General features: G+C 36.4%; 1 protein-coding gene across 1 annotated transcript; it reads left to right on the top strand.

Annotated features, from left to right (window-relative positions):
• The first annotated feature begins 553 nt into the window (after positions 1 to 553).
• Positions 554 to 13,518, top strand: LOC149283349 (calcium-activated chloride channel regulator 2-like). Its single transcript, XM_089497724.1, has 13 exons — positions 554 to 688; positions 2,761 to 2,911; positions 3,471 to 3,579; positions 4,894 to 5,062; positions 7,359 to 7,586; positions 8,056 to 8,280; positions 9,042 to 9,219; positions 9,489 to 9,595; positions 9,801 to 10,025; positions 11,206 to 11,473; positions 11,819 to 11,983; positions 12,166 to 12,399; positions 12,956 to 13,518. Exons 1-13 carry the CDS (start codon positions 554 to 556, stop codon positions 13,516 to 13,518), a joined length of 2,757 nt encoding a protein of 918 aa, XP_089353850.1.
• The last annotated feature ends 291 nt before the right edge of the window (positions 13,519 to 13,809 follow it).

The following is a 13,809-nucleotide window of genomic DNA, read 5'->3' as shown; positions in this document are numbered from 1 at the left end:
CAGCAGGGGCTAATATTAATATATATTGGCTGCAGGGGCTAAGTTTATATATATATATTGGCTGCAGGGACTAATAATATATATTGGCAGTAGGGGCTAATATTAATATATACTGGTAGCAGGGTCAAATATTAATATATATCGGCAGCAGGGTATAATTTTTATGTATATCGGCAGCAGGGTTTAATATAAGTATATATCCGCAGCAGGGGCTAATATCAATATATATCCGCAGCAGGGGTTAATATTAATATATATCAGAAGCAGGGTGTAATATTTCTATATATTGTCATCAGCAGGGGCTAATATTAAAGAATGAGAAATAACTGCCTAACGTGTGTGTGTATATGTGTGTATATATATATATATATATATATATATATATAGTGTATATGTACCGTTTTATAATTGGCCCCCATACTTTGGTTCCTGGCCCCCCATGTGCCCCCCCTAAATATGAAAGCTGGAGACGCCACTGGCAACACTTGCTTGCAATACCTGATAATTCTGTATTAAATATAATATTTTAATGATTGCTTACATTTTTTAGACTATGATGGAGGAAGCATCTTTGTTCTTATTCAATGCCACAAAAAGAAGATTTTATTATAAAGAGGTGAAGATTCTGATACCATATACCTGGCAATCTAGCAAATACCGAAGACCCAAGAGTGAAGTATATCAGAAGGTATACACATATGTGTCATTTGTATATTTTGTACATAGGAGTGGCTCACGGGGCGGCGGTATTGGAGGGAGGGTGCGCAGTCATCAACATTATAATGTGCAATCAATGGCCATTGACGTTCACTTTCCCATAATCAATGCAAGAACAATGTGGTGGAGATTAGTGGTCGTAAACTGGTATTCTACAGACCCTACTGTATGCACTAATCCTGATAAAGTGTCTCATACCATAAAAATAAACTAAGCTTCAAACACACTATCCCGTCATATGCCCCCATTGTTACGTATAACTTAACCATGCATCATACAGTTGTACAAAGAACAAGGTCCCTTCAAAATGTCATGAGGGGGAAAAATAAGGTGCTCACTTTCTTCACACAAAGATGACCATACTGTCTATGAGCAATCCAAGGTATTGTATAATAAAACCAAAACAATTATTCTCCTTCCCACACATAAATAACTTCTTAATCAGGAGGGAGTTATTGAATAAAGCCCATGTGTGGGCAAGTACTGGGATCATGGAGGTAGTTGACCAGGACCCAAGTGCCAGGGGACCTGGCTTTTGTATACCACCTTTAAGTAATGTACTTGGTGCTATATTTGGAGAGCAAGGAGATCTATGTCTCATTTGTCCAGAACTTCTGCTGACTAGTGTCTACACTGGTTATTATGTTGCTGCCATACCTGGGGATCTTATAAAATTAGCTGACTCTGACACTCTTCATATAATGGCTATTGAAATTATTTAATTATAGTGACTGCCAAATGGTGGTCACTAATCGGTCCTAATAAGAGTCCTAATGAAGCCATTACCTTCTCAATTAAAGATATTCTGAATTAAATTGGGGTATTAATTAAATTAAGCAGAGGTTTAACTGTGTTAATGAGTAAGAACAACAACTTTTGGGATGGTCAGGAAAATCTTAGCAGAATATGAAGAAGCCAGCTCAACACTGTCTAACCCTGAGAATCTACCCATTCACCCTGATATGGATGTAAAAACCCAACGATTTACAGAGACAATGCCCTGTCTTCAACTCATACATACCCATACAAGCCATACAAGCCTGAGCACGTAACAGGAAAGTGTTTAGTTATTGCTTAACAATGAGACATAATTATCATCCCGAATAAAAAAAAAAATCTATAAAGTTTATGATTTGTTCTACGATTTAACTGCCACCAAGATGAAAAACTTACTCAAGCAATCTAATGGCCAGAAAACCTACTTATCACATGCATAGTTTTATGATATCATTACTGCTGGTGGGAAAGAATGTCAGCCATCGTAAAACTAATATATAATTGTATTTTATATCTTCAATCTTTGCAGGTTGTCCAACAATTTCGCATCTATGTTCTTCCATCAAGGCCAGCATCTACTCATGTCCCAAACACGATAAAATGATTGCTTGAGTAGGATGAATCATTGATTTAGTGTTTATCATTTAGATGGCAGTTATATACATAAACCCAGTTTTCTGAGTGTCCATTGAGTACAATGGCTTTAAGGATACTCCTTTTTGAAGAACCCTTTCATGGCTGTACTCGTCTGTACTGTGCGAAGTAGTTGGATATTAGTCAGATTCCAGTGCTCTGCCTTAAGTAACAATGCAAGGGCGCCAACTGTAGAGCTGCGTGCTAAATAACCACATATCTTTACTCTCTTGGAGATAGCACCATATAGGAGATCCACAGCCCCTCTGATGGTGCAATTGTAGGCTTACGTGTCCTACACCCAAATGGTCAATGCCTATGATACTGGGGAGTCCAAAGTCATCCCTTATTATCAGCTACCAAATCTTCTACAAGACTGCCTATGAGTGCTTGTGCTGCTTTATAATGTTTATAAGTGATGCTAAGTTTTTTTGACTATATGTTTCAATCTGTATTATGCTAGATAACATAATGAAATATTATTTATTTATTGTTTTACATAGCACCATCAAATTCTGTAGCGCTGTACAATGGGTGTATAGATGATTTGTGAATATCTTCAAATTCTAAACAAAATTAAGTATATAAAAGCATTGTAATTATTTATTATTTAACAAACTAATTTCTTTGCAGGCAAGTATAATTGTCACAAATCCAAATGTCATTTACGGAAATGATCCATACACATTGCATTATGAAGGGTGTGCAAAAGAGGGGAAATACATCCATTTTTCATCTGATTTCTTAACCGATGACAGTCTGATCTCTGTGTATGGTCCTCGAGGTAAGGCATTGCGTATATCTAGCATTTTTTTTATAACCCATAAACTGCTTTTTAAACTTTAACTATACCATACCTCTCATGGGGTAGGACTTTTTAAGAACCGTAGTTCCTAATAGAGTGTTTTTAATAGAGGATTTCGTTCAATGTCTTCTTGCTAAAAAGAATGCTAGTTGACCAGATCCAGCACGCCTATAAGACAAACTGATTGGAGAATCTACTGCCCCAAACCTTCGCATACGATGAATACACATTAAATTACTTTATATTATATATGTAAAAAAGAAAATGTACCTTGTTCAGATGCTGCAGCTCCAGAGAATCATAGTAACATCTCTTCCACTCTCCACAACTATACGAAGAAGCTGGGGGCAGGAAAAAGTCTCCATGTATGGAGAGCATGATGATGATGAATCTCTCTATACATTTATATGAAAAAGGTAAAATTAAAGGTAACATTCAGCTATCATATGCATTAAAGTGTATATGAAGGTTGAAGTGTACCTAGAAAATACTGGGTATATGTAAATCATAAATGGCAGTTCTTTTCTTTTTCTTACAGGGAAAGTATTTGTTCATGAATGGGCTCACCTCCGGTGGGGGGTGTATGATGAATACAGCTATAATGAACCCTTTTTTGTTTCTGTTGAAAATAAGATCAGAGCAACAAGGTAGGGCTTGGTTTCACTGTAAAAAAAAAGTAATTGCATGAATCCAAAAGGATTTACTGAAATAGCATGTATTTTTGTACTATTTATATAGATATAGAGGTTTAATTAACACCAAACAGACTTTTGGACCATAGCCGTAAAACATATATAATGCAAAACAGTGATAAAATCCTTATTTACAGTAAATTTAAGCAATGCTTAGTGCTGGGTGATCTCTGCAAATTAATGGTTTTTACCATTGACAATAATGAACCTTTGACTGCCGTTGGCTGTTTCTTTTGAGTCAGTGACAGACTCTTTGTTACTTTAATTTACTTTTGTAAAAAAGGGTGCTAGGAAATCGGGCTCAAAGTGTTGTCCTTGTTTAAAACACAAAGTGGGAGCAAATTTCTTAAACTGATGAGAAGGAAGTTGGATGGAATACCCAACAAATCCTAAGGGAACCAGTTTACAAATATTTAGCCTCATTACTTTGTCCTGGTCACCCAACTGATCCTGGTCACCCTAGAATATCTAACAATCTAAGGGAACTAGATTACAAAGATTTATCCCTCATTACCTGCTCCTGGTCACCAAACTGATAATGGACACACTAGAATATCTCACAATCTAAGGGAACCGGTTTACACAGACTTAGCCCTAGTTACTAGGTCCTTGTCATCCAACTGATCCTGATCACCCTAGAATATGTCACTTGTTTGGTCTTGGAAAAGGCCCATTATTAATGATTTCATATTATAAATTATTATATATTATAGCGATTTGTACTACAAACAGCTTTGTTATGAGCAATGTTCCATCTAATTTTTCTTGTGCAAAAAGTTTCACAGAGCAAAAATTTTGTGCGCACAATATCCGCGCCGCATAAGTTTCAAAAAAATTATTATTTTTTTCTATTTTTGGGAAACACTGTTGTGCGCACAATTTTTGGACGTGTGCGCTCTCTAAAAAAGCTACGTGCGCGCGCACAAGCGCACAGCTTAGAGGGAACACTGGTTATGAGTCCCTGGTTCAATTACAGCAATTCGATTGTCATTGGTGTGCCTCTGGGATCCATGGATTAGAGTCTTAGTTGTGGAAGTTACTAGATATTAGATAATCTACTTTATCCAACTTAAAATAAAACGGGCCAATCTTAAAAATAGACAGGCCTCCATTTGCCAAATATCCTGCTTTAGTACTAGGCCGAAATGTCTACTGTGGCATTCAGCCGGTGATATCTATTTAGTTTGCGTGGAAAGTGCAATTGATAGTTGTAATGTCATTATAATGTATTTTATCATTGCCAAATTATTCACCGCTTTTTTTCTTCAGATGTTCGTCTGAACTTTCTGGTATGTACGTTTGTAAGGAAACATCATGCTCTGATGGCGATTGCTTAATTGACCCCCAGACAGGAAATCTGGCAGAAGGCTGCATGTTCTTAGTTAACAGTACTCAGAAATCAAAGGCATCCATAATGTACATGCAAGCCATATCATCTGTAAGTAACTGCATATCATATATGGGGAGTATGCCATGGGCAACTATAATGCTTACTATTATATTCTACAATTAACAATATTCAGAATTTCCAGGACAAGATATACTAACAAAGCAGTATATGGTAGAGGCACAAGAGAGCAAAGAGGTCCACATAAGGACTCACCTTTACAAAGGGTAAAAACTATGCAAAAAGGCTTGAGATCAACAAACCCACAACAAATTGTCACTTAATAGCCTCCCATATAGTACATCCATGCTCGGGAGCATCTCAAGTTTTAGCACCATTTTTTTGTATGGTAATTTGCCCTTCGGGGGTTTAATGGGATCAACAGCAAATGGACAGGTGAGTCCAGACCTGTACCCTTGTTTTCTTGTGCCTAGGGGGATATCAACTGGCCCCCATTGATGATGTCTACGAAGGCTGAAATGTACGTTTAGATTTGTTGGTTCACTTGTGTAGAGGAAATTTGCATCACATTTGGAGTTCTGGGCTGCCCCTTTGTCAGGATCAGAATGATATGACAATGGAGATATGACAATGGAGCTCAACTTTGAAATGCTCCCAAGTGGGGATGCACCATTGGGCAGGTTATTGAGCAGCTGTCCCAACTGCGCATTTATGGGTTAATCTCAAACCATTTTTTATATGGTACATACATACTATATTTGTCAAACAAAAACAGTCAAGAACAAAGGGTGACCCTACTAGGAGAGGAACGAGAGGCCTTGACAGTGTTGCCATAATTATTTTTATACAACCTTTACACAGCTAAATAGAATATACTGGGCACTAATGCATTCATTTGAATATATGCAGCCAAATGTATAATTATTGAGTTCCAAATATTTTATTCCATGGTAGCCATAGCAACATCATTGGTCAGACCTTGAAAAATGGAAATTAACTGGTGCTATGAACAGCCATTACTTGTGCGCGTGAGTTCAAGCTCATACAAGGGAAGCGCAAATACAGTATGGAACCATTATAGGATTGGTTTGCTTATTTAATCTATACATTTGATCTTTTTAGACCACATCATACTAGCCCAACACCCAGTTCATGTTAACATTTTGGAAAACAAATATGTGTATAAAACATGTATACCAACATATTGGTGCCATTTTCGGTTACATTTATTTAGTTTTTATTGCAGTAGATGGGGAAAAAAAAGTTTGATTCATCTGAACCCTACAATAAAACAATTTAGAGATATCTATGCCAGTTATAGATTCTATAAAGTCTCACAGTAAAAAAAGGTAGTTAAAAAGATCTGGAAACAACAAGTGTCTATAATGTATCATCAACCTATAACCTTCTTCTATAATCAGACTTACAAGAAATTTTTTTCTTACTAGTATCAGCAACAAAATATTTTTTCAAAAATATTGTACTATTTTCATTTTAAAAACAGTTTTAGTTTTCGCATAGTATATTGAAACTTAGAAACATAGAATTTTATGGAAGATAAAAACCATTCGGCCCATCTAGCCTGCCCATTTTTTCCTGATGTAGGGGGTTTAAACCCTTATAAGTCTTTGGTCAGGTCCTATAGTGAGAAAAGCTTTACGTCTATCCCATACCTGTTTAAATTCCCTTACTGTATTAGCCTTCACTGCTTTTGCTGAGAGACTGGTTCGTTTATCTACTACCTTCTGAATAAAGTAGAACTTTCTAGGGTTCTAACAATTTTATCTTAGCTCAATCTACCAGTCAAACACAGTGACACCGTATATTGCCAATGGTAAACAATAGAATGACTTAGTCTTTATCACTCGGACTAACACTTTGGTTAATGAAAGTCTACAGAGGCACAGACTTCATTGGCATTACCATAAAGAATCACATGAGTATCTGATCAACAATTGGACCTTCTGGAAATTTGCTTTTCAAAGAAAATCACCATGACTGTATACATCACTGGATTTCATGTTCAAGAAGAAAAATATTTTTTTCCATAGGTTTCTTCTAGGTAGTAGATGGCTAATTTCAGCATGGAGTGTCTTGCATGGGTATTCAGTTGTGTCTAAAAGTAAGGACCTCTGCTTTTTTCTGTAGCCAGTGGACTTTCCAATTCAACATGGAAAGGTGAGAGGCCAGAAATGTGACCATCGGTGGTTGGTGGCAGACATCTGTAGGCAAGGAGCTGACAAAACTGGATCTCCAGATGGAGTTCAGGATAAAGATAATGAGTTTTTATAACTATATAGTCAAGCCAAGCTTTGCTGATAGAATAGCTGAGTATTCGCTGTTATTTTCTGATTTTAAATTTGTGACAGTAATCTCTTTACTACAGGTTGTGGAGTTTTGCAATGAAAATAATCATGACCAAGAGGCTCCAAACATGCAGAATAGGATGTGTAGCTACCGCAGCACTTGGGATGTCCTCATGAGCTCACCTGACTTTAGGTCAACCATGCCAATGCCAGCCAAAGAATACCCTCCTCCACCCTCTTTCTCAGTATTTCAGACTAGGACCAGAATTGTATGTTTGTTACTGGATGCGTCAGAAAGTATGGCCACGGTAATTACTGCATTAACAGGCAATTTGTAAAAAGTTTATTACAAAATATTCCACAAATGGAGAATATGTGATAGGACTACTCAGTGGTGGACTGCATTTGATAACCCCTATTAATTCCGCCAAGGGTCTTTATGTTCCTCTCTTACGGTGTTACCTCTATCCTCCACAATATTGCATTATATTTCCTTCTCTATTGTCTGTCAATTGACATTAAGTTTTACTTACCTTTGATGCATATGACAGGTTTTGGCATCTTTTGGGAGGGGGAGATAAATGTATAAAATGAATGTTGAAATATTAGTTTTTCTTCAAAATGCCCTGAAAAAAAGTCTTGGCATAACCCAACAAGGTGGATAAAATAAATGTAACTGTTTTCCTTGGAAATAATTGGATGGAATTATGGATGGAGTAGTAGCTTTAAGTATTATTGAGTCTTGAACTCTGATGCAAATTTATGTTTTGAAAATAGGGTGAGCGGATACATCGGCTACACCAAGCGGCAGCCATTTTCTTGCTTCACTTCATTGAAACTGGTTCCCATGTGGGTATCATTACATATAATGAAACAGCAGAAGTCCGAAGTCCTCTACGCCAAATAGACAGTGATTACGTGCGGAGAAATCTTACTTCTTATCTACCCAAAACAGCCAGTGGAAAAACGTGTATTTGTAAAGGGATACTGTCTGCGCTGCAGGTAAATGACATACAATGAAACTTAAATTTCTAAATTTAAATATACAGATACCATTACACAAATACTAAGGAATATGCCATAGTTTTCAGCATATAAGACACATCAGTGTATAAGATGTACCAAGCTCGGAATATAATCTTTTAGGAAAAGTAAGCATAAATGTACTAATGAAGTTTCTCCTTAGTTTTTCCTTGATCCTATCACCTTTTCTTTCCCTGTGTCCTTTAACCCTATAGGTTGCCAAAGACAGTGTCCATTGCCCCATCCCATTTCTCTTCTATGACCCTACCTTTTCTGTCAACTGTCATGGGCACAATGTTAGGCGCAAATAAAACCAACATTTTATATTCTCAATATATATATATATGATAGCATATCTGCGGTTTTTATTGATATTCAAAAAAGTCTTACAATAACCATTAACAATTGCTGTATTGTTCATAAGATTGCTTTCACGGTATTATATAAAAAGCACCAACATTTTTATCTACCAGGGATAGGCAAAGTGTCCGTACAAGGACACCAGTGTCCATGACAAAGCCTATGAAGGTCCATAGAATATCATTAAATTGTCCACCACAGACCCCAGTAAATGTCCACCATGACCAATCTTGGTGCCTACCCCTACTGTGAATGTTGTTAATGAATTAAGAATTTGATTCTTTTAGTGTTCCAGACCCTATTTACCCTAATGACAGCCTCATTCAGGTAAAAATGTAATGTGCAAAAGAAAGTCACAGATGCTATTTTTATTACCATAGTTGCTTCGTAGTGATGATGGAAGTGGAGATGGTGGTGAAATTATCTTAGTGGCAGCAGGCAAAGATGCAAACTTGCGTGGATGCTTCTCCAATGTGTCTCTTAGTGGGTCAGTTATCCATACCATTGCAATAGGCCCCAGTGCTGACAAAGATCTGGAAACCTTGGCAGAGCTCACCGGTGAGTTATAGGATTATTGTATGCTGTTCACTTGAAAGTGCTACTTGAGATACCCTGTGAAATAGGCAAGGTTGCCAGAGAAGGGAATTTCACCAAATCATCTTATATTTTGAGTATTTATATTAATATAGCAATTGTCCTCCTCCACTATATGGCTATGACAGTGATGTCTACCCAAGGATACAACTGTATTTGACTAAGCTTCCGCAATTTTGCTATACAAAGTTAAACTGCCTGCTGATAATTTCATGTTATTAATTGCTTTTCAGGGGGATCTGCATATTTTGCCTCTGATAATAAAGATTCAAACAGTTTGATTGGAGCCTTTAGCGAACTATATCCTACTAACGGGGACCCTGCACAACAGCTCGTTAAGGTCAGTTTATACTGAGCCCCATCTTATGCCATGGCTTTCTACCTAACTTATAATGGTTATTATGGTTTACAGTCAGGTTTATTAAACTAGCTATTCATTTTCATAGGCATTATCCTCCGATCATTTTCATTATTTGAAGCTTTGATAAACATAAAATGGTATTTCTATTCTGACTACTAAATATCATTTATTTGTTGTTTACTAGCTGAGCCTTGTGTCGAGGCTCACAGAAGCTGGAGGTCAGCTGGCTGGATGGGTGTTCATTGACAGCAGTATTTGGAACAATACCTTATTCATAATTACATGGCAATTAAATGAATTGCCAGAAGTTATAATTCAAGACCCTGCTGGAAATAACTATACTGCTGAAAACCAGGAGATTGACACTGCAGCACAAGTTGCTTATTTTAGTGTTTCAGGAACTTCCCAGGTAAGACGTAATTCCCCAGATCTTATTTTTGCATTCCTTTCTATACTATTTCCTAAACATAAAAACTTATTGCTATGTTTACCATTTATGTTAACCGCTAAAGAATTGGTATTGTTGAAAACAAGACTATGTGGTTATATAGCAACATAACATAGAACATAACAACTAACTGATGCAAAATAACCCGAACAACAGGGCAGCGTGGTTTTAATTCTACATTGGGACTGTTCTTAGTATATACTGCAAGCCATTACATAAACTTGAAATACGTGAACATTTAAGAACCTTAAATTATCCAAATGAAATATATAAAAAGCTGTCTATATGTATATTTTCCTACAATATCTTTTCAACATAGCTGTAAACTGTCCTGAAATTGCCAAGGCTGTCATAACAAATGGGTTTCTGCCCTAGCTAGTTCCAATCTGTGTCTGCTGTCACAACACTGGCATGTATCACGATCAAAGATTGGCACTCACATTATTTGGTTCCTACATATTCTTCGTGTATCTTCATTATATTTTGTATTTTTTGTTATATGTTTCATATAGGTACTCTGTAGGAAACTATGAAAATACTATCTAATGATTTTATAAAAAATAGTAGGGTGTGCTTGGGGGTGTTACTTGGGGCAGGACTTTATGCATAGTTTTCCATACTGATGACATTACAAAGGGAATTGTAAAAAAACAAAAATCAGCTATTTGAATGGACACTATTTTGTCATACGTGGGTGCAGAACCCTCTGATTCTAGGCTCATAGAAAATAAACCACTAAAACCAATAGTTTGTAGGCATACATCTATTGTTGCATAGTAAGGTTGTAAAATGACACGTCCATTGAGTTTTTCTAAGATATTCCTAATTGCATTGATTCAGATGAAAGCTAAAAGCCCAGCTAAACACATGCCAATTTTGCCCAGAAGGAAGAAATAATACACCCTGGAGTCAACTAGTACCCCTAACACTTTTTTCAGGCCTGCATCACAACATGTAAGCTGCCTGTATCAAGAAGACTGATAAGGGGGGAATCTAGTTTTGACCACTTGGAATAATTTGCTTTGCAACATTATTAGGGATTTGAAAGAATGAATGACGGTAAGATTTGTGCGATATGCATAATTGGAATATCTAAATACAGTATATGCCATATTTTAAAAAAAGAAACTGACTTCTTTAGGTTGGGACTTGGACATATAGAATTATTAACACGTTGAATTGCAGCCAAATTGTTGGCATCCTAGTGACCTCAGTAGCAGCATCTGAAAAGATTCCACCGGTTGTGTCTGCGGATACAAATACCAAGAAGGTCACTTCCCCAGAACCAATGATTATATTTGCTGAAGTCAGACAAGGATTCTCCGCCATTCTGGGAGTGAATGTGACAGCTATCATTGAGCCTGACTTTGGAGACCCTATGATAGTGACACTTGCCGATGATGGGGCAGGTAAATCTACACTTTCCATTATTTTGGTTTTTTTGCTACTCTTTTGTGTAAAGTATTGTAGAAGGAACATAAACTATCCATTTAAAATGTGCTGGGGATCATTGGAATTATAGTTTAACAGGTCTAGAGATATACAAGGATATAAAAGGAAACACAGGATTGTTTATATGTTGGGTGAACGTTTTTAGACAGTTGAGCCAATATTAATAAATGATGTATTCATGTGACTCTTTTAATTCTGTTTTTTTCATGATATAATTACAATATATATGCATGTATTAGACATTGCAGTTATTTTGCTTTTGTGTACAGTATTTAAGATTATCTACTTTTATTTTACTATAGGTGCTGATGCTGTCAAGGGCGATGGGATATATTCCAGATATGTATTTTCTTTTAATCACAGCGGTAGGCATTCTTTGAAACTTCATGCAGAATGGAACAGTACTACCTCTTTGACATCTCTACAGAATAGTCGAGCCATGTACGTCCCTGGTTACATAGAAAATGGTATGAGCACTCTGTATATATTGTGCAGTAAATATGAAATATATATCAAAAAGTGCTATTCTAAATGCACCTTTCTTAGTTAAGTGCTTATATTTAGAAAATAGCTGGAAAGTATATATATATATATATATATATATTTTATTATTATTATTATTTATTTAATTTGATATCCTGTCTTGTAGGTACCATCAGAATGAATCCACCTAAACCAATAGCTGGTGGTGAGAGCCAACTTTCCATCCAGACCTTTAGCAGAATAGTGTTTGTCGGAAGTTTCAAAGTGACTAATGTCTCTAAAGATACAATTGCTGATGTTTTCCCACCATGTAGAATTATTGACCTTGAAGCAAAAATGGAAAGTGATAATGTTGTATTGTCTTGGACAGCACCAGGAGAAAACTATGACCAGGGAGCTGGTGAGCTTTTTTTAACTTGATTTGCTACAAATCTATATCTTGAGAGTCTTGGTCACTTGGAATTAAGGTCGGGCAAACTGACTATGCTTTGGCCCATCTCATCACCTGGGGACCAGTGTGAGTGGAGTGTGAGCCAAATGCTAATCTGTTGTGTGGCTCAGGGAATCAGTCCCACTTCTACTGTTACTCAGATCTTTTCCATTACTGTCCAGTTTTTGCGGGACCATCTTGTTTTTTTGTTTGACCCCCCCACCTGACCCCAGCTCTGTTCCTTTCCTTCTGCAATCCATAAGAATTTAGGATGAGCTGTAGGAATCTAACATGTGAATTCCCTACTATAAAAACATAGCTCTAGATTATGGAAATGTATTACTGTCAGCGTCCAATTCTAAAAACTTCTGATGGAATCATAAGGTATGCAATGCAAGCAGAATTGTCAGAATCCAGTATCTAATGCCTATAAGGGATTTACAATATTTTTATTTATACACTGTTTGTGAGATATATAGACATATTTCACTTTGTAATTCTATGACAATATTTATTTATTTTCCAGCATCTATGTATGAAATTCGAATGAGTGACAGTCCCCAGCATTTAAGAGAAGACTTTGACAGTGCTACACTTATTAACACTTCAGCTTTGAAACCACAACATGCTGGCTGCAAAGAAAACTTCTCATTTATAATAAACAGGAAAGGGGCAGAAAATGGCAACATCATTTATATTGCCATCCGCAGTATAGATGATATCCTTCTACAGTCTGACGTATCTAACCTTGTCCATGTTACTAGGCCTGCGCAGCTACTCAATACTAGTTATGCTTATTCAACGGCAGTTGAAAAGAGCAGCACAGCAACCATAATATTTGTAGTTGTTTCCTTAGTTTCTATATGTATTTCCATAGGAGCAAGTATATACAGCTTTAGAAAGTATTTCCTATCTAAACCATATTATCGTGTTATGAAAAGTGATTTACGACCATCGCAAACGTCTACAGAAGAAATGAAGACAGTTACAGAACATCAAGTGGAGCTATTTCCTCTACGTGTGATATCCCATAATAGCTACTGTGATGTAATCACTTCTGTAACGGAAGAGAATGACTCAATTTTATAAAAGTAGTAGTAGTATGTATTAAAAATTGCAAGCAAAATTGTTATTGGCACTCATTTAAATTGTCGTAGAGATTCCTTTTTTTCCTAAATAGTAGATTGTAAGCTTGTTAGCTTGTTATGTTACATGCTACTTGTTATGTCCTGTCTACCCATTGTACAGCTACGGAATTTGATGGCGCTATATAAAACAATAAATAATAATAATATAGTAATCCTGATCTTGAATGTGACACTGCAAACTATAAGCAGAACTGGTTTCCTATAGTGAGATATTGAATGGGTTAAATGGGGC

The sequence above is a fragment of the Sceloporus occidentalis genome, unplaced genomic scaffold (genome assembly GCF_023333645.1).
Source record: "Sceloporus occidentalis isolate IW3139 unplaced genomic scaffold, rSceOcc1.0.p SCAF_106, whole genome shotgun sequence".
In the NCBI taxonomy this organism is placed as follows: domain Eukaryota; kingdom Metazoa; phylum Chordata; class Lepidosauria; order Squamata; family Phrynosomatidae; genus Sceloporus; species Sceloporus occidentalis.
Note: the sequence above shows the minus strand (reverse complement) of the source record. Positions and strands in the feature narration are given on the sequence as shown.